General features: G+C 49.0%; 1 protein-coding gene across 12 annotated transcripts in view; it reads right to left on the bottom strand.

The window, feature by feature from the left end:
- FAM120B (family with sequence similarity 120 member B) overlaps positions 1-10737 on the bottom strand; it is a 55801-nt gene extending 45064 nt beyond the window's left edge. For 4 of the 12 annotated variants that reach the window (XR_005657160.1, XM_039882112.1, XM_039882139.1 and 1 more), the window contains exon 1: positions 921-3679. Coding sequence is in view for 10 of the 12 variants with exons in the window: in XM_039882112.1 (XP_039738046.1) it covers positions 921-2081 (1161 nt within the window). In the remaining 2 variants the exon portion in view is untranslated. Of the gene's footprint in view, positions 1-920; positions 10609-10646 lie in introns of those variants that run through there. The other 8 variants (XM_039882077.1, XM_039882094.1, XM_039882087.1 and 5 more) reach the window with 8 other exon arrangements.
- Positions 10738-20570: the final 9833 nt, after the last annotated feature.

Raw genomic sequence — 20570 nt, 5'->3', positions numbered from 1 at the left:
TGTGCTTGGCACTGCCAGCAGTGCTGGCCGCAGCGGGTGATGCGACATACGACTTGAACTGATCCCACTACTAGTCAAACAAGTACTCAAAATCAGAAAGGCTACAGTACCCTATGTACGAGGCTTATTGTTCTGTGAGGAGCATTCTTAGCACTGTAGAAATACATTCATCTAGATTACTATTCAAAATTTAAACCCACGCAGTCTAAGGACAACGAAAGATCTGTGGGTAATGAGTTTGGTTTTGAACTTGAAGTGCCTTTGAGACATTCATGTGGACATGTGTCGTATCTGTAACACATGGGTTAAATGAGATAATACACGTAAGGCACGTAGCACAGAACCTTGCCCGTAAGTGATGAGTAAACAGTGGCCCTCCCATCAAACCCCGCAAGAGCTCTGTACTCCTTCCAGTGTTAAATCCAAATTCCTAGTATGGTATTCTGCGATCTTCAAGATGTGGCTGCAGCACACCTTCCCAAACTCTTCTTTCTACTTCTCCCCTTAAACCCGACTCCAGCCTACTGTTCTACCAGTGTCCCAGGTGACAGATTCCAAACTCTACATCTTGTGTGTCGCCAGAGCCCCCAGTCTACGAAGTCAAAGCAAAAGTCAGGCCCGTTCAGGTCTGACTCCGGTTCTACCTTGGCTGAGGACCTCACTCTGTGCCTTAACACACCGATCTCTCCGCTTCAAATTCCTCGAGCTTTCTTCTATGCTAGTCATGTGACAGTTTCGAATACAGTTCATAGTGTAAGTTTTCATGGATCATGTCACGCTTCCTAACTAAATACGTAGGGTCCTGTTTCTGTCCCCACAGTGCCTTCGCCACTGCTAGTAATCAATAATCACTGACAAGGCCCTCGATGGGTACGGATTCAATCATGACATGTTACAAATGGGGAAGCATGTCTACATACCTTCAGGATTTCAGTGTCTGAAACCATGGTTACTTGTTGCTTCATTTCAGGCTCCACATTCATGGGGTCTTCTTGTTCAGTTTCAGGGTGTGTACACACGGGAGTTTCTTCCTTGGATTCAGGGTGCGTACACACCAGACTCTCTGGCTTGAACTCAGGGTCTGTACTCACGGATACTATCTGCTTGCCCAAAGTTGTTATACCTTTGGGTTTTTGGAAAATCCACGGAGATGTCTGTCCCGGCAAAAGATACGATGCCACCCCTTTATAAAAAAGAGCTTTGTTTTGTCCCAAAGGTAGCATTTCTTCTAGCTTCTTCTCACCCTGATGTAAGCGAAGAACTTTCGATATGTGGTCCGCTACAGCCAGGATGACGTTACCTCTCTTGTCAGAGTTTTTCCTCGCAGAGGTGTAGGACAACAGGCACTGGAACCGGAAGCTCTCGAACAGGCCTTCTGGGACCGTGTCGTTGCCAAGCAGGCAGGCCAGCAGGGGCAGGTCCGCCAGGCTGAGCTCCAGACTCTCACAGAGCTTCTCCCTGCAGAGCATGACGGTGTCGAGGCTGTCCAGGCAGAGCTCGCTAATTGAAAAGTAGGGACAGGTGTCATAAATTAAGTAGTCAGTGTCTTCTCCAAGAATCCCAAGGCAGTTATGCTGGAGGCCGTAAGAAGCCACCTCATAGTCGGCCTCCTGTAGGGAACACAGAGTTTCCTGACCCAGGGTCTTCAAAGCAAACCGCGTAAATATGGCCAGCCCCGAGGGCAAGAAGAACATGTTCCTGCCCGGCTGCTCCCTGTGCGACTTGATGTAATGGAAAATCCGGGCTATCTCCTGATTGTTCTTGAGCCTCCGTCTCACCCACACGGCCCTCTTGCCCTGCTCCACCATGCCGTCAAAGAAGAATACCAGCTTGATGCCGACAGTCGTGAAGGCTTTAACAAAATCTCGCAAAGCAGCAAAGTACTCTCTCCACTGGCCGCCGCAAACCCAAGATTCGGGAGTGTACCAGTACCGGAGGCAACACATGGCATCCACCACGACAGTAGGCGCGCACCCAGGATGCTGGCTTCGGTGCAGCTCGGCCAGCTCCTTGAAGTTGACCGCCGTGCGTGTGTGTGGGCAGGCGCTTCCCACAAAGCCCTGCAACCCTCTCACTCCCATCACTGGGCTCCCAGAAAGGGTCTGGGGACAAAATGAGCAATTACGGCATCATCAGTAGACATATGGCACCTTATGAAGCAAAGAGAAGACAACATTAAATATTCATTCTCTGTTTCCAGAAACTCTGGTCACCAACATATGTAACACGGTGTGCTGGTTAGGAGCCCGAAGAGTGTCCAGCGAGAACACCGAGAACTTTTCCCAGGTACAAGCTGCTGGGGCTGGACCCACACGGGACAGCCTCGCATCACATCTTTTAAAACTTCCACTAAGACTATTATTCAAAAAATTTCTCAACTAATTTCAAAACCAGGTTAAGCAATACTTCTCATCTTGAAATTGAGAGAGAAGTTAACTTTGAAAACCTAAACTGATACTGATACATGCAACCCAGAGAAGCCAGACCAAACAGTACACACCGTATGACTCCATTTCTGTAAAATTCTAGTCCGGAGAGTTGAACTCGTGTGTAGCGACAGAAAGTCGCTCAGTGGCCAACTGCGTGGGGCTGGAGGGAGGGGTTCGCAAAGGGGAATCCTCTGAGGTGACGGGTATGCTCAAATGTGGTGATGGTTTCACGAGTGAACACATGCTAGACCTTGCTCAACTGTACACTGTAAGTATGTGTGGTTTACTCCACGTGAGGCACATTTCAGTAAAGGTGTTGAGGGGAAGACGGCAGCTGACTCTCGAACAAGGGGGTCAGGGGAGTCGACCACCCGCACAGCTGAAAATCCGTCTGCAGTGTCAGGCGGCTCCCCACATATTCAGATCCCCAACTCGAATCAAAGGCTACGGTACATAACTCTCTATGCCGAACGTCTGTACTTCTAACATCTGAGATGGTGAATCCCTGACTCTGAACGGAAAACTGCCCACCGTAAAAGGTACAAATATACAGCATGGCTCAGCGTTGGAATTCGAAATTTGGAAAAAATCTAAGCAGAATACTTTATAGTAAGATGCCCTTACGTGTAAAAGATGTAATATAAGGCATTATTTGAATAGGTAAGAACAGCCATCATAGAAAAAATTCTGTGACGACATCTTTTATCTTAATGGCCTATTCTTTTTGCTTTGGTTTTCTTTAGAGTCATCGGGGCTTAGTGTCCTTTGATAAAATGAAACAAAAAAAATCCTTAGTATGCAAAAAGCAACACGAGAACAAATGCTGCCTCTTGCAGGCTCAGGACTGAGGACAGTGGCCACCAGCTGCAGAAGCCGGCAGTCACCCCATTACAGTGAGCTCGCTCCGCCTGCACCTGCGGGCCACACGGAAAATCTCCACTCTTTAAAACAACCCTGACAGGTAAAAACCTTAAGCTCTCTTGCACAAATGGAGAAACTAAAATTACCAGGTTGAGAAAAGGCACCATCACAGGAACTGTCATTTAAGACTCTACTGGCTATTAATGGACATCGGCCCCTAACAGTAGAATTTGAAATGATCTGTTTAATAGCCATTAATAAAAAAAAATATATATATAGAAACTGAGTGAACATGAGTGGCACACGGTTACGTGGGCATTCATGTGCCGAATGCGCGAAGGCGCACGGAGCGATGGCCAGCGCATGGCGCCGGGGCCCGTCGGAGAGGGTGCCGCGGGTCTCTGCAGCAGGGGTTCCCCGAGGACGGTGCATCGCGGCAGGAGGCGCAGGCTCGGACTTCACGGCGCTCGGCCATTGCCGCGCCCGGCCAGGTGCAGGGCAGGCTCGTGGGGCCGCTGCCGGGGAGCCAGGCAAGAGCGGGCCTTGCGCGGGGTCCGGGGTCCGACTCAGGCTCCAGGAGAGGGGGCGCCCTCGGCAGGCCGCGGGCGGGGCGCAGCACCCCTCCCGCCGAGCCCGGGCGCCCGCAAGTCCCGCCCCGCGCGCGGCCAGCCGTGGCAGCGGCTCCGCCACACGTGGGTTGGCTGCCTTCCTTCACCGATAAAAAGGGATTTTGTTTCAAGTATTTTTCTACTAAAACTGCAAGTGGCAACACTGAGTTTCTCAAAACACTCTCCTCTTTATTCGACAAGAAGTCAGGCTCAGCTCTGCTTTGATTTTATTCAAATGTTTCCCCCCTTCCTCGCCCAGTAGTGAAAAGCTCACTATTTTAATTAGACACGTACTGGTTTCCCCTGTCTTTCACACTGCCAATTTCTCACACTTTGAATCACAAATAACCTCAGGAACGTTACCTTACAATGTGCTCTTCTATGGCATTTACAGAGAAAGATTTGGATAGGCAAAGATCTGGAAACTTGTGACATTGAAGCATGCCTTCTGGTGTTCCAGCTCCTCAAAATGTTAAACATTCACACTTAATTTGGTGCGACACGAAGTGCTTGAAAAGGTAACTTTTGTGGATATTATCTTTAAAAATTTCTTTATTGTTAAGAGCATCTACTGAGGTTTTTCATTCTCTACTTTCAGGCAGTTTTAAGATTACATATATAGAGATATCGAATTTAATGTATTCTACCTGCAAACTATGAGAAAGTTTTCATTATCCAGAAAGAAAACAGAAGTCATGTGTCATTCGGTCTTACTGCCCGAAACGCACCCTGGGAACCACTGCCATCGGCGGGAGCCTCTCCAAGGTGGATGCCGTCACCCTGTCGTATCCCCAACACCCAGCGTCTGGCGTGTGAGGCCACGTATTTGTGAATGGCTGAATGAAGAAGCCACGGAAGGGTCAGCAGACAGAGAGCCCAGGAACCGACACGTTTACCGACTCCAAATGTGGGCAAAAAAAGTAAGTCGCGTCACTGCGGTGAAGCCGCCGCAGGCCGGTGTGGGAAGTGTGACGGAGGGCAGGCGGCAGGCGCTGCGGCGCGGGTCCCCGGGGAGCTGGCCGCACTCCCGGGGCCACCTCACTTTCCTCACAGGCGGAGCAATCCCAGCGGGCTGCAGAACCGCCACAGTCGGTGGCAGACCCCTTCACTGTGTCCTCAGCGGAAGGGGCAGATGCTGGGCGTACTGATGGACAGAGGAAGGCTCTAGAAGAAAACTGCCCCGAGTTCAAATTTGGACCTCCACTTCCTACAGCGAAACTCTGAGCAACTGACTTCATTCCATAAGCTTTTTTAAATCTGCGAAGTGCTATACACGACCCACCTCATAAATGCTGTTATGCAATTTTAATTATGAACTTATTCATCGAACACTTCTTATCAGTTGCCTCAAGTTTAGTAAAATCTGCCCAGTGCCATTCGAAAATTTTAAATTAACCCAAAATTTAAAACAAAGCCATAGAAATGTGAAGGTTTACTATACTTAAGATTTTTATAAACTAGGTTACTTTGTATTATCAGGAATATATTTGTAAAAAAATATTCTGTTTATAAAGGTAGCCATGATCTTTGTAGAAAATTCATAGATAGAACAAAGATAAAAACTATTTATCTAATTTTCCAGAGATAATGACTTCAATAAATATTTTAGAATATGTATTTCCAGTTTTTTATTCTTAAGAATTGGGATCACAGTTAATCCACTTTGTGTCTTTATTATGAATATATTCCCAAACCGTTATGTTAAACTTCTCTGACAGTGTCATTTTTAATGGATGCACAATGTTGATGTAAAACGAATTACTTAGTCCTACTGTTGAATATTGGGTTATTTCAAATACTGCATGCCATAAATAAGAATGTGAATCACATCCGTGTATAAACACCTTTGAGCAGATCTTGGATCACTTCCTCGGGATAAATTTTACAACGTGAAACAGCTGAGTCAAAATAAAAGCACATCTTGGTAACTTTCCTCCAACAGGCTGTCCATCTGTAGTTGTAAGTTGCTAACACCCAGTTCTCCTCAACAGTACCAGGTAATTTTGTTCACACATAAATCTGGTTTAAGTCAGCAAGCAGCTTTGCGTCAGTCACGACAACTGACTCTGGGCCATGAACAAGACAGACAGGCTTTGCCCACTAGCATCTACACTCCAGCAGGAAAATATGCCACAAGCACTTGGGCATCACTGTAGGACAGAGAAGGGCAGAGAATGTGGGGACTACCCAGCACCCTGTGGACCTGGGATCCATGACGGCCGTCCTGAGGAAGGGCATTCCCAGTGTGACTTGACAGAAGGTGTGAAGCATAGTAGCCAGGGACAACCTTTTTTAAGTCTATGAGGTACCGTTATTACTAACTGGATGTTTCAAAGGTGCTTAAAAGATCTGTTCTATTAAGTCGTTTAAGCTGCAATTTTATCTATATTATAAATGTGTCCTTCAAACATTGAAAATGGAAAAAAAAAAACAAACCCAAACACTAAGTGTGGCCAGAACCTCTGCTGAAAGGGAAGAGTGAGATGAGGCTGCAGGAGACGGATCACACCCACACACGCATGCACACACTTCCCTTCGCCCTGAGCTGGACAGGCGGCCGATCAGGGCTCTCAAGCAAGTGCATGTTAGAAACACAGTCTGGCCTGCGACGTGGAGATAAACGAGGGGCTACCGTGGACGCTGCCTGTTCTGGCTGCCCAATATCCAACACTCTCCTTATTATGGAAGAACCCCAAGACTGGAAGGATTCAGAACCCTATTTCCTACTGCAAAAGACAAAGGAGGCCCTCCCATAGATAAACCAGAGGCATGAGATCTACATTCTCACATTCGCTCCATAAATATTCATCTACTGTTTACTGTGCTCCAGTCCCATGCGAGCAGCTGTGGACTCAGCAACGAACAAGACAAAATCCCTGTGTAAGACCTGAATCTTTAAAGAGAGAGGAACAGGCTCACGGTCCATCAGAAAAGGAGACACCTGGGGTGTGCATACATGTCAAAACGCATCAGACTGTATACTTTGTGTTTCTTTGTTCTGTCTATAAATTTTCTGCAAAGAACATGGCTACTTTTTAAATCAGAAAGCCCCACAGCAAACATCCCCTCTAGTCCTCTGGCACATTATCAGTTTTGTTCAGATTCTATTGTAAAAAGCATGCTCTGCCAGCTACAGCAGGAAGAGCTGACTGCTGGGTGGCAGCCAGCGGTGCCTGTTGTGTTAAGTCACCTGCCGGAGGTCACAGTAACAGTAAAGCTGGGACTGGAACCCATCTGCCTCCAAAGCCTGTGTTCCTTTCACTAGGCCACACCCCCAAGTCACTGCTGCATTTCTGAGTGATTAAACCACTCACCGCAGCACTGCCCAGAGCGCCCTCCTTCCTCAAGGTTCTCCCAGAGCCAGGGGCCCTAAGAGAAGGACCGAGATTGAAAGAGCTGCCTGGGACGCTGGGTCGGGCCTCTGCACCCACCACAGCGCAACAAAACCCCTACTACAGGTCAATGAAGCACCACGTGAGAACTACTGCCACTGAACACAGGAGAGGAAAATGCACGCATGCCTGCAAAAATTTATGCTTCACTTATCCAGAATTCGAGATAAGAATCCAATATAAATTTTTTAACTCACGAACTAAAGCTAAAACAATTTACTCACAGGAGGCTTCCTCATGCTCTGATTTACATCTACGGACGAATTTTCCATTCAGATCTAACAACCAGCTGCTAAGCCCACAGCAGAGAAAGGTATGGGAAGGGCACTTGAGGCAGGCGCACTGATGACAGTAGGCATGGCTGACAACTGACCCGGGGAAAGGATAAAAAAAAACTAAAAGAAAAGCCAAAAAACATAAAAACTCCAAACAATAGGGAAACGCTGCGTAAACCTCTGCAGCCCTAACACTGTTTACATCACAACACAACAAATTATGTTTAAAATGTCCATTTGAGATCATTATAGAATGTTTATGTCACATTCGGTACATTCTATTAAGAAAGCATGGAAATAATATATTTTGGAAAGATTTCCATCCTAAAAAAGAGATTTTAGTGCTCAATGGGCAAAAACCCCAAACTGAACTATCCAGAAGACTCTACTGTTCAAAAAGTTACTTTCCTATTGTCCTAGTTGGCAATGATTTCTACTTTGTGACTTTATGATAACCTACATAAATCTATAGTGAATTACTTAATTGGGATATAATACTCATGGGAATAGTCTCACCACTGAGCACTTTTATAAAACCTAGCATAATCACATGGATGTGTGCAGCTGGAGAGGTGTTGAAGGATATAATTTGGTCCATGTATAGTAAGTGGTCTTTAGTAAGAGCTGACGTAAATGGATTCCTCCTAAAAGTAATGTTTATTATAAAGAAAAGGACATGGCTCTTTTGGCTAGCGACGGACCTGATTGCTGTCCAACTGACGACAAATCACTTAATTTCTTGTACATCACTGATTTCCTTATTTGCAAAAATAAGGTAATGATGATTTACCTTTCAATTTGGTGCATTTTACACTATTATGAAATAATTTACAATGACCTTATTTATATAACTAATTTACACCTTAAACATTTAAGGTTATTTAAAGAAAGGTTATTTAAATTAAGGTAAAACACCTTGAACGTTGAATATCTGAAGATTTTCCAACAGAACATCTTACAAACATGTCAAACAGCAAATTAAAATGTTTATATTTGTTATAAAGTGCTATAAAAATTCTAGCATAGGGTTGCCTCATTTTCAAACTCATAAAAGAATGCAATTCATTTCCCTGCATTTCCAGTGTACAACCTTTGTTTCCATGGAGAAAACAGTTGCTTTTATGATTTCAATTAAGAGGACTTTCTTTCTGACCACTAACCTTTCCCCAAAGGAGGTGGGGCAAGCCAGCAGTGAGATAAAGAACAATGCAGGCTTTGTTGCAAAGTGACTACTGCCTTGCATTTCAGATCTCTGGCATCTCTCTCCCTAACTGCAGAGCAAACTAAAGCCAGGTTACAGCAGGAACCAGACAGCTCCATTCATTCATTTCTTCTCCAAGCCTCAGCAACAGGCACACACAAGGAGTAGGAGGTGGGGAGGGGGAAGTCTGAAGGAAAAGATCACAAATACCAAAACACCAGGATACAAAAACGGCCAGTTCCGTAGGAATATAAGTTGTGTAGGAGCTGAAACTTATGTGATTTGGGGTCACTCTTTTACAAAAAAAAAAAAAATACAAAATACAAAAGACCACTGAGGCCCTTCCCTATGCCTTGGAAGAGGCCTGTGAAAGCGAGGAACCCTGAAGCCTGAACTTCATTTGCCTTACGGTAATTCTGCCCCATAAATGACACCCAGAATCCAGGCTCAGGGGTGGGGTAGAACCTCAGAATACTAAAAACCACAAGTGACTTCAGGGTCACCTACTGCAGTCTTCTCAGTTTACAGATGAGAAAAGAGCCGGCCAGAGACTTCCCTATGTCTGGGAAATTAAGTGGTTAGAAATGACACAAAGAAACGGGGAAGTGAAGTGGTCAAGCGGTGGGTATGGAGAGGTTAGCACTGAGGGCCTTGACACTGCCACGGCGCTGTCAGTGCTTTTCAGGAAGACGACGTGTAAGGAAAGCAAAACCGAAGTTCTGAGACAAAAGGAATGGCGGGCGGGGGGGCGGGGGCACTACCGGGAGCTGAGATGGCAGGGATGGGGCGACTGGGGCAATCAAAACAGTGTGAGAAGGCTGTGCACGTGCTGCTAGCGGCAACGCGCAAGCACGGCAGGTCAAAGAGCACGCGCTGACAGGAGACCGTGATTCACACACGACAGGGACAGCGGACAAAAGGAAAGGCTTTTGTGGACACAGGAACGGTGGGATGCGGCCGCAGACCAGACAACTAATACACCGCGAGGTGAGCAGGGAGGAACCTGCCGCTCCAGACCCGCTCCGGTTCCGTCGCCCTCGGATCCGCCACTCCGACGCCGCGGCGCGAAACCCGGAAGTCATCAGAAACAGCGGCACCGCGTTCCAAGGTCTCGCCGCCACCACCGCCAGGTTCTCCTCGTTCCGATCCTCTCTGGCTTCCTACCGCTCCCCATCTCCAGCCATACTTTTCCCCGAATGTGCCAGACGGCAGGAATGAAAGGCCTCTTGCCCCTTTTTTCCTCCCAACGTCTACTCTTCCAAACTCCACTCAAATCCCTCCTCCTCTACGGAAACCTCCTGGCTCCTCCTTGGCCGACTTGGACAAATCGCCCCCTCGGCCACCCCTAAGTGTCATCCTTTGGTCGCAGTTCCTTGCCGGCGGCGAGCCTGCCTTTTCGTCATTCTCTCGCTGAGGGCCTAGGACCTAGTGCGTGCTGGGTGCGGGGGCTCCGGTGCAGGAAGGCCTGCGGACGACCGTGGGGAAGACACGGTCTGAGACGCAAGTGCACTGGCCAACGGCTGCCGCTGTGGGGGGCGAGCAGAACAGCCCGGCAGTGGAGGACGGCGGCGCGGACCCGAAACCCGCGCACGTCCCTTGAGGCGAGGATGCGGCCGCGGAGGAGAGGGCAGGGAACCCAGCTACGGGGTAGGGAGGTGACAGGGCCGACAGGCCCAGGAGGGGAAAGGCGGGGCGAGTCCTGCGCCCAGGGCACAGACGGCGGGGCCGCGGGGGCTCGGACCCAGGTCCCGGGGACCCGCCACGGGGCTTCCGGCCAGGGCGGCCGCGACGGCGCAGAACCTCGAGCGCAGCCAGCGGAGCCGAGGCCGAACGGCCGAGAGCGGCGCCCGACAGCGCTGTCCCCGCAGGCCCAGCCCTACCTACAGATGCGAAGCACAGCCGGAGACGCGCCCGCGCTGCCCTCGCCGCCCTCGCCCTGCCGCGGCTGCTCCGCACTTCCGCTTCCGCTCGGGGCGCTTCCGCTCCAGGGACCGCCCCCCGAGGGGCGGAGCAGAGCCTCCGCGGCGCCCGAGGGGCGAGGTGCGCAGGCGCCGCGCCCGTTGCCTGGAAACCGCACGCGCAGCGAAGGTCGGCGTCCGGGGGTCTCGGCGTCCGGGGGTCTCGGCGTCCAGAGGTCTCGGCTTCCCGCAGGCGCTGGTGGGGCGCTGTCCCTTCCACTCCGCTTCGCGGGTTTCCGCTGCCCGGTGGAGCAGTGGGCACGTGGGGCACCTGACGCCGCGGTTCCGCGCAAGAACTAAGTGTCCGCTCTCCTCAGCCCCCGGCCAGCTGCAGGGCTGTCACTGCGTTCGGGGCCTTGGCTGCGGGAAGCGTGGCAGGGCGCTGGGAGAACGAGCGGGGCTGCCCTCGGCAGCCGTGACCTTCGGCAAGTTGTTTAACCTCTGCCCCTCCGCTTCCTCTGCGCAAAGTTGGACAGTCACGGTACTTCTCACATCAGCTTCGAAGGGTGGAGCAGAGCGCTGGGCCGGTGGGAAGCACTAGGGCCGTAGGACGATCGTTAGAAGAGCTGTGACGAGCAGGATGGTCCCACGCTTTTTTAGCCAGCGGGCTTGCCCGTCTGGAGTGGCGCGTGGAGGGTTCCAGGAGGTGGAGTAATGGTAGGCGAAGAGCAAGATGCTTTGGAGGAATTTCAGTAACTGGAATGTACGCGCGAGGGAGCAGAGGCAGATAAAAGTGGTTGGGTGAGCAGGGTCACCTGCACACGTAGAGTCTCCGCCTTCTGTTAAAGAGTTTGAACTTTAAGCCGCCATCTCGACCTTATTCCTGAAGCTGCTTTTAAGATGAGGAAAGTTCACACCCAAGACGTGCGCCCTTGGGTTCGGAGATAGGGCAGTTTTCAGATTACTCACAATTCCCATCCCTACCTGCAATGCCCTTTCTCTGCAACCTAGAGAACGTTTTGGTAGCCGAGTGCGAAACCAATCTATTTTTAGGAAAGTTATTGACAAACTTCGATAATTAATAATACCAAAGTTTTGAAATGCATCTCAGAACTTACCTTTCCACAACCTGTCTCAAGACTGCTGTAAGCCCCAGGGAGCAAGAGGCTCTGTCAGGGAAGTAAAATGACCAACATTGTTCCTTCAGAGCCCCTTGCAAAGTACTTGACAGATCAAGCACTCAAAAAGAATTACCCAAACTAAGTGACGCCATATGTATTAAACAGTTTGAGAAGGAATCTTTCCGTTTGGCATACAAGGCGTTTACTTCCTGTTGATAATTTTTTTCTAAGTAAAGTGAACAAACGGTGCTCAGCACCTATTACTGGTTGGGTGCCTAGGGTTACAAGAGGTGTGCGAAATGGTCTCAAGTCTTAAGGCACATACGTTGTGGTTGGGGAGACAGACAGACATTAAATTTAGGGGAAAAAAGCAAAGCATAGTGTAAGGTTTATAACATGTATACAAAGAAAGCGGCAAGGAAGTAATATGTGAGCTGAGCCTGGAAGAAAGGGTGGGATCTGAGAAGGGATTAGAAGAGAAAGGGCTTCCAGGCAGAGAGTGGGAACCTAGGGAAGAGATTGAAATAGGGATTCAGGTTGTGTGGGGGGGAACCAGGGACACTGGACTTCAGGAGCAGGAGGTCCACACTGAGGGCCAGTGAGGCGGGGAGGCAGGCTGCCTGCCCAAAGCCCCTCCTACCACTTGGTAGTCCTCATCTACCCCACAGAACTTCCGAAAAAGCATTTCTGCCTCCTTTCTAAATATGCATAGATGACCAAGGATCAACGGACAACTGAGACAGACAAAAGAAAAAAGAATAAAACCGGAATTAGGAAAGAAAATGTTATAAAAAACCTTATTATCTACAGTCTCTGAAGATAATATTACACCTATAAAAGTATATAAAAGAACATTCAGAAAATAAGAGCTTCAAAATTCTGAAAGCAATAACAAATTTAAAAATTGATGAAAGACATTTGACGATAACCCTCAGATAGCAAAACAGAAAGATGGAGAAAGAAAATATAAGTTGGGAAGTTTGAAATCTGAAAAATAAGAATTACAGAAAAGAGAACAGGGAAAATGAGGAAGAGGAGGAAATTAACTCAAGAAATAATTCGAGAAAATTTCCCAGATCTGAAAGACATGTTGTCATGTTGAAAGGCTATACCAAATGCCCGCACAACAAAACTGAAAAGACCCACAACAAGGCACATCATCCCAGAATTTCAGAGATAAAGATCTTTAAAAATTCCATAAAAAAAAAAATAAGAGGGTCATATTTAAGGGATTGGAAATCAGAATGGCGTGGAAATTCTCAATAGAATCTTAGGAAGCTGAAATTCAATGCGGCATTAACTTCAAAATTCTGAAGAAAATAATTTCAATGAAATTCTCTCAAAATATTGTGTGAGGGTAGAATAAAGATATTTCAGACATGCAGCTCAAAATTATCAAATATTTTATTTCAGAAACGTGCTGTAGGATATTCTCCAAAATTAATAAGTTGAGGAAGGAATATTTAGGATCTAGAAACTGGAGAATCCAAGAGAGAAAAAGGGTCCCAGGACGAAAGCCATCTAGACTGGAGCAGGAGGGCCCTGTGGTCATATCTCCAGGAAAAGTATGACCCATCAAATACCTGATGTGTTTGAAGATGTTAAAAGATCTGCAGAGTTTGGTGACAATAAGTAATAAACACATAGAAAAATCAATAAGCAGATAAATTAAGCAATTGTTGAATCCAGTAAAGATAAAAAGAAATAAAAAACCTACAAAAAAAGAGAATGCAATCATAGCACGTGCCTCAGCTGAGTATAATGATTACCTAATTTAAATGAGGTAAGTACTGGATGGTCATTTAATCAAAAAGGATACTATAACTATTTTTGAAAAAGGGGACATGCTCTTATCTTATACGTGTTCATAAATGTGTGTGTTGAGTGCGACCAAAGTTTGCCACTCCAAAATATGTTTTGAGGATGTTGATTTTAATCTGGTTATTATGAAACAAAGGACACAGAAAGAACCTCTGACTTTCCCCGTTACCTGTCTGAAGGAATTTAGCTAGAAAAACCTGCTGAGAGGAGGGGGGCAGCACCTCAGCATCACAATGTAAACTGAGTGCGAGGCTGGCAGGGACTCAGCAAAGCCTGTCGTCCCTCTCTGTGCCCCGCTGTTTCTGATGGCCCAGCAGGATTTTGTTTACCAGGTGTTTGCTCTTTCTCTTCTACCTGTGAATTGCTTGCTTTCCCTTTGAAATCCCAGACCCCTGCTTATTTCTCCTTTGTCCAGAATGACATATGAACCTCAGCTTCCCAATGCATCTTGGTTCCCATATTCTTATGGCCCCCACATGTCCATTGTAATGAATTTTGGACATGTTCTCTTGTTAATCTGTCTCATGTCAATTTGATTAGTAGCCCAGCTAGAAGAACTTAGAAGGTGGGAGGAATGTTATTTTTCTTTGAACCCCACAGTGTCTAGGAAATCAAGGAGAAGAGTTAAGTCCTCATCTTCTAGATTTAGGAAGTCCACAGACAATATACACACCTGAAAAGGAAAGATACAGCATTAGAAATCAGTTCAATGTAGAGGAAGGAGTTGGGAGTGGGAATGCGTGGTATGGAAAATTGCTATTTTTTGTTTTAAATCTAGAAATACTATTTGAATTTTAAAATATGTAAATATGTTACTTTGATATAAGGAAAAAGTTTTATGTTTTAAAAATGTTAAGTAACTAGTACAAGTGGTTTTAAATAGCATAATTGTTATTGTAACCCAAATCTGTCTAAATTCTAAAAACTTCTCTTTTTTTGGCTACAGTACAGTAAAGAAAAGGGAAAGCCAAAGCTTACTTCCAGATCTCTTTCCCAGGAGGCTGAGAGAAAAGCTGTACATAGAAATCAGTGTAACGTAGCAAAAATAAAAATTACGCGTGACGTGTCACCTCCTTCCCGCCCCTGCTTACATGGCATACAGACGTTGCCCATGCCCCCTGGCACACACCGGGTTTATCAGTTTGGTCTCGGAGAATCTAAAAACGAGGTGGAGAAACAGAGACGGTAAGAAAGAAAGGAAGAGAAAGAAAAAACTGTGGGTCGAAAGTAGGGAGAAGTTGGGAATCGAGAGTAAAATGCTGGCGAGAAAGACTTCAGGTCAACAGAGAAAACACGGGGACAGATGAGCTGGGGGAAGGGCGGGATTTGGGGCAGGTTTCTCTTGGTGACAGTTTGACCCTTTAAATAGCCTTCGAGGTTTATTTGGAATTTTAATTTTCTTTGAACACAACAACGATGTGAGGCCTAGATCTATTTGAATCATAGTTCATCCAAAAATTGGGAAAGAAAAAAGCCATAACCATAACAAAACACTGACTTCTACATGGTTGATCCACATTAGCTATTACTGGAGTGTTTCACTGCTGATAAAAAGTGTCATAAAGAACATGTCCCTGGTCATCGTGTGTCTGTCTGTGACTTCTGGGCCCTGTAGGCATCGTGCAGCTGGGTAGGGAGCTGGCACATGTCTGGGGCCCACAGTGGGGGATGGAGAGCACCATGGGCTCTGAAGACTGCGGCGGAACCCAAAGCTACCTGACACTGAGAGCAACTCCATGAGTTCTAGGAGATGCCAACTTTTCATTGCGTTATTTGAATGCTGAACTGACTTTCTTTATAGTTAAGGGTACAAAATTAGAGTTTTCTGTTACCTGCAGCTGAAAAGTCTGTTCCAGCTTCTGTCCATGAAGGACTAATTCCTACAGAATTTGTCCTTCCATGCTAAACAACCGGAAAACTAGACAAAATATAGGATTTTACCATTTTCAGACAGTAGACAACAGGAAGTGAAGGGTGGAGAATTTTGAAAGAAGGGAACAATGACATGAACCCCATGACTGACCTGATTTTCTGCCTAGATCAGCAGAGAAAATCAATGAAACAGAAGGCTGGTTCTTTGATAAGATCATTAAAATGGATAAACCTGTAGCCATACCGATCATGACAAAGACATAGATCAGCCATACTAATGACAGAAGATGGTACCGCAGTTTCTCCCACACTGAAGGGTTAAATGAGGACTAGTTGAACAGCTTTAGATGAGATGAACAAATTCCTCGAACTGTTCAAATGACCAAACTTGACCAAAGAAGAGATAAAAAATCTTAGTATCCTTATATTTATTAAATCCTATAATTATTACATTGAATTTGCAAGTAAAAACCTTCCAACAAAGGAAACTCCAGACCCAGGTGGACTCAGCGATGGATTCTCTGAAGTACCTAAAGAAGAGTATTACTCCTATACAAACTCTTTCCAAAAGTCAAAAGGCAGAGAAGACCTCTGCACATTGCATAATTAACATAGTGGCAGAAAGTGTCACCCAGCAAGGGCCCACAGCTGGACTCGCACTGAAGCTGATACTGATGCCCACTTCCGAGAGAAGAAAGCGTGTTTATTTGGCAGTCTACGGGCCAGGAGACAGGAGCCAGGGCTCAGGCCTGTCTCTGCGCCCAGGGCTCAGCGGTTGTGAGGGGCTCAGCACAGGTCTTCCTGGCAACGGACTTCGCTTCTGACCGCTTCCGCAGGCCAGGTCCTGTGGTGGGAGCACGTAAGGGTTCACAGGTGTCGCTTATAGGTGGGTGGACTTTGTTTCTGAGTCTTGTTAAAAAACGGGACAGGCCAGTTCAAGCCGGTCTTGCAGGTGCAACAGCAGCCCTGATTTCCCTGTGGACCTCCGGCCCCGATGGCCAGCGAGTGGGTGCGTGAACAGATGCGCACGTGAAGCCTTCTCACTGCCACGCACGTGGGGCAGCTGGGTCTGACTCGAGCCCCAGCTGTGAACCATGGTTTCGATCAGCTGGCCCCGGTTTTCCCATTTGCTGGACGGTGGTTGGTTCCGTGCTGGCCTATGACAGTTCTGGCCACTAAGAAGCACTTATGCAGGGCCTTTAAGAACCTGAAAACAGCTACATTTCTTGCCTCGATGAACCTGCTAAAGGTTAACAGTGATGGTTCCAAGTAGCACTAAAGAAACCATAGTTTGCGATTGTTCCTGAAAAATCCAGACTCGTCACTCCCACTTACCTAGCAACAGCCGGAAGCGTACACTTTGTCGGTACTAGTGATTATGACTGAGCAACAGCCCTGTTCCCATTTTCCTAAAAGAAAATAGCATTCTGAAAACAAATCTTGCTAGTGAGCCAGTGCTGTCCCCAGTCCGTTCCCTGGGACGTGGTGGAGAGGAGGGACTAAAGTAAAATGGGAGGAAGGGGACGGCGAGCAGCAGGGAACGCAGCACTTTAAAACAGGTCTTGCATTTTGAGATGAAGAAATTGTGTTGGTCTGGAGGTGAAAACCATTTGCCTAAATTTGTCCCTTCTATTTTCCTCCAATACTTAGGCTGTTTATTGGGGTCCCTTTCTCTCCAGCCCTTTTCCTGGAGCAGGGCTTTGCAAAGCTGGTCTCCTAGCAGCCGAATGCAGAAGGCCCATTCATATTACAATAGACGGAAGGGAGAAAGAGCTTGGTTTGTTTAAACTGCCTCTGTCTTCATTCACAGCCTGATGTCCGTCTGCATTGTGACGCCCACAATGGCACTAAAGGACTCATTGTGGCTGAAAACAAATCAAAACAGAATAAGGGATGCTAAGATAAAAGAGCCATGCCACAAAATTGCTTTAAAAATCTAAGTCTCACGTCTGAGGTTTGTGTTATCTTTTGGCTGTGTGGCCTGTTGACCGGTATTTGTAAAAACCACTAGAGATTAATAAACAAATAGATGGGAACTTTATGTACATTTTCAAACATGCTTGCACAGAAGGGGTGAGTTTGCAGGGCTGCTTTGGAAGCTGTTTAATAATTACTGTTGTTTGTTTGCACAACATTTGGGGCGCCACACTCAGCACTTTGTGTTTATTTTCCTGATAAACATGGCCTAGCTCTGCCCATGTGGCCCAGCCGTGTCCCCCACACAGTCGCCCCCACCTACGCCCCCCCTGCCCTAACCAACATCAGATGTTGCAGGAACCCACGCCCAGTTCAGCAGGCAACAGGTGGAAGGTTGAATAGCTTCACACGTTTTTCGGGAGAGGGGGTGGGGAGAAAGAGAAAAAAAGGAGGGCGGGAGGGCAGGCTTTTGGGAGCCGATTTAAGGATTAGATCAGATGTTATTGCTAGTGAAAAATTAAACAGCCCGGTGCTCTGGGGAGTGCAGATTAATATATTTAGTGACTGTGCGCACAAAGGCTGCTCATTGTGGCCACGTCTGAATGCCTGTGAATAGGATGGAACATATGCAGCCTGTCACCGCAGGTGCCCACATCTGTTCTTCCCCGGGCAGATGCTCGCAGAAAAGGGGAGGTGGGGAGGCCAGGGAAGGACAGCGTCGTCGAAAGCCCCGCCTCACCCGGAGCTCCTGGGGTCCAGCGGGGACACTCTGCGGGGAGGGCGGGGTCCGAGCGCCGCGCGCCAGTTAGGGCTGGGGGCGCGGCGTCTCCTCGGCGACTGCGTTTCAGAGCCTGGGGCGCCGGGCTGGGTGATTGACGGGCCGCCCGGGGACCGGGCGACAGGTGCCCGCGACCTCCCGGGTGGGACGAGTTCCGGGGAGCGAGGCCTCGGGGAAGGCCTGCCCCACGTCGCTCTTCGACGCCCTTTCTCTCCCTCCTCCATTGTCCTACAAAGTCGTAGGCCTGCGATTTGCAGGTCAGGGCATTGATGCAGGTGACCAGGTCGCGCGCCCGGGCGTCAGGGTCTGGGGCTCCAGAGGCGCCCCGCCCCCCAGCGCGCACAAAGCTCCCGCCGCTCACCCACCGACTGTGCGCGCAGCCGCCCCGAGGGTCGCCGCGGCCGGGCCCCTGGAGCCTTTCCCCAGGCGCAAGGACGCGTGGGCGTGGGACCGTCACGGGGCTGACTGGGTCAACGGGGAGGGCCCCGGCGGCGAGGGGTGACCCACCGCGAAGCCCCGCCGACCTGGACTCTGCCGACCCCTCACATACGCCAGTCGGAACGAGGGTCGCCACTGCCTCCAGGACGCCCTCCGGAGCGCCGCTGCCCATGGTCAGGGGCCACAGCAGCCACCACCCAACTACCCCCGCGGCTCCGGCACGTTCTCTCTCAGAAAGGTCCAAGGGGCCGCTGGGGGGTTGGGGGGAGCGCGCGGCAGAGCAGCTGCGCGGTCATCTGATCCGGGACAAAGGCGCGCCCGCCGGGGCCGAGGCCAGGTAAACACGCGCTTTGTCATGGAGATGGGCGCGCAGCCCCGGCAGATGATCCGCGGTTTGGGGAAAGGCGGCCACCCCACCGCAGCGAGGGAGGCAGGCAGGGGCAGGGGGAGAAGGGCAGGAAGAAGGTGGGGGAGGTGGGGGGCGGGGAGCAGTGGGGGCGCGGAGGAGGGGCCCGGCGGTCCTCCGCCCCGGCCGCGCCTGAGCCACGCGACCCGCCCTTTCTCATGCAAATCCGCACATGCCTTTGCAAGATCCTCGGACTTGCGGCCTCCACCTCCCCGGCCGCTCACCCGCGCAGGTGGCGGTGCCGCAAATGCACCGCATCCCCAACAACAAAACAAACCACGTGGGCTTGGGACATTCCTTCCTTCCCATGACACGGTCGCCGGTCCTTTGAAAAAAGGAGGGTTTGCGACACGCCGTGACCCTGCCCCACAGGGAAGTCAGGGCCACCGACCCGCTGACTGGGTCTCCAGCAGGCCCGGCCTGTGGTTACGCGGGGGAGGGCTTAGGAGAAGCTGTCGGGGCCGATCGCTGCTTCCCTGGGGTTCTGTCCTCCCACCGCCCTCTCCTCCACCCCACACGAACCTGCCGAGCCAGGGGTCGCTGTCCTGGGTGTCTGCGGGGCTACTCCTCCCTTGAGGGGCTGCCAGCAGGAGGGCTTAAAGGGTTGAGCCCTGGGCGTGCTGCGTCGTTTATCCTCCAGCGTCTAACTGTGAGCGAGCTCCGCCCGCCTTCCCTTTCGCTGCGGCTGGGCGGGCGGCTCAGGTTAGAACGTATATTCTCACGGAGAGATCCAGACGCAACTCTAGTGTTAGTATATCTGTCTGCACATTTGGGTCAGCGTGTCTTGCAAATGTTCGCGTGCCTCAGGAAGTCGGTCCTCAAGGAGTAAGCAGTAAGGAAATACCCACAATATCTACCCGGCACAGAAAAAGGTTTCGCCCATGGAAATCTGTGAGCTTCCTGTATTCACAGCAAGCAGGTCAATCTCTCTGCTGTTTTAACCGCTTTGAGATTCCAAAAGTGTGACTGATGGAGAATGGGCAGAGGGTGTGTTGGTGGGAGATGTGATACTAATACTAATTAATAAACATGCTTTAGGGTCCCTTCCTCCGCCTCCTTTTTTTCCCCAAGTAAGCTGGCATGTTTGATCAACACCAGATTTGCTGCCTGGAAGTTTTTTATTTTGTTGTTCTGAACAAGGACCTCGATTCTTCTTAGGAATAAGAGAACCTCTCTGTTGGGTATACAGTATTCAGTTGGTCTGTGAAAACACAAACTCCACTCAAGTCTCCAGACTTGTTTACACAGAAAACTGAACCTGTGGCTGGCTTGGAGTCTGAAGCCTATTCTGGGCATTGTTTACTGCAATCTTCCCAGGCGCTCCTCCCCCCACCCACAACCAGCCTCACATATACCTTGAGAACAGGGCCTTTCTTGGGGTGAAAGGGGGTTTGGCACAGGACGAGGTGACCACAACAGTAGGTCACACTGCTGAGCATGGGCATGTTTAGTTTGATAAAGAGGCCTCATGAAACGGTTGGTAAAATAGTAAAATTATCTTGGTCTCCAGCAAACTTCAGACAGCTGTGGTTGCTGTGCTGTGGTTCTGAGCA

Source organism: Pteropus medius, unplaced genomic scaffold (genome assembly GCF_902729225.1).
Source record: "Pteropus medius unplaced genomic scaffold, Ma_sr-lr_union100, whole genome shotgun sequence".
Classification (NCBI taxonomy): Eukaryota; Metazoa; Chordata; class Mammalia; order Chiroptera; family Pteropodidae; genus Pteropus; species Pteropus medius.
Note: the sequence above shows the minus strand (reverse complement) of the source record. Positions and strands in the feature narration are given on the sequence as shown.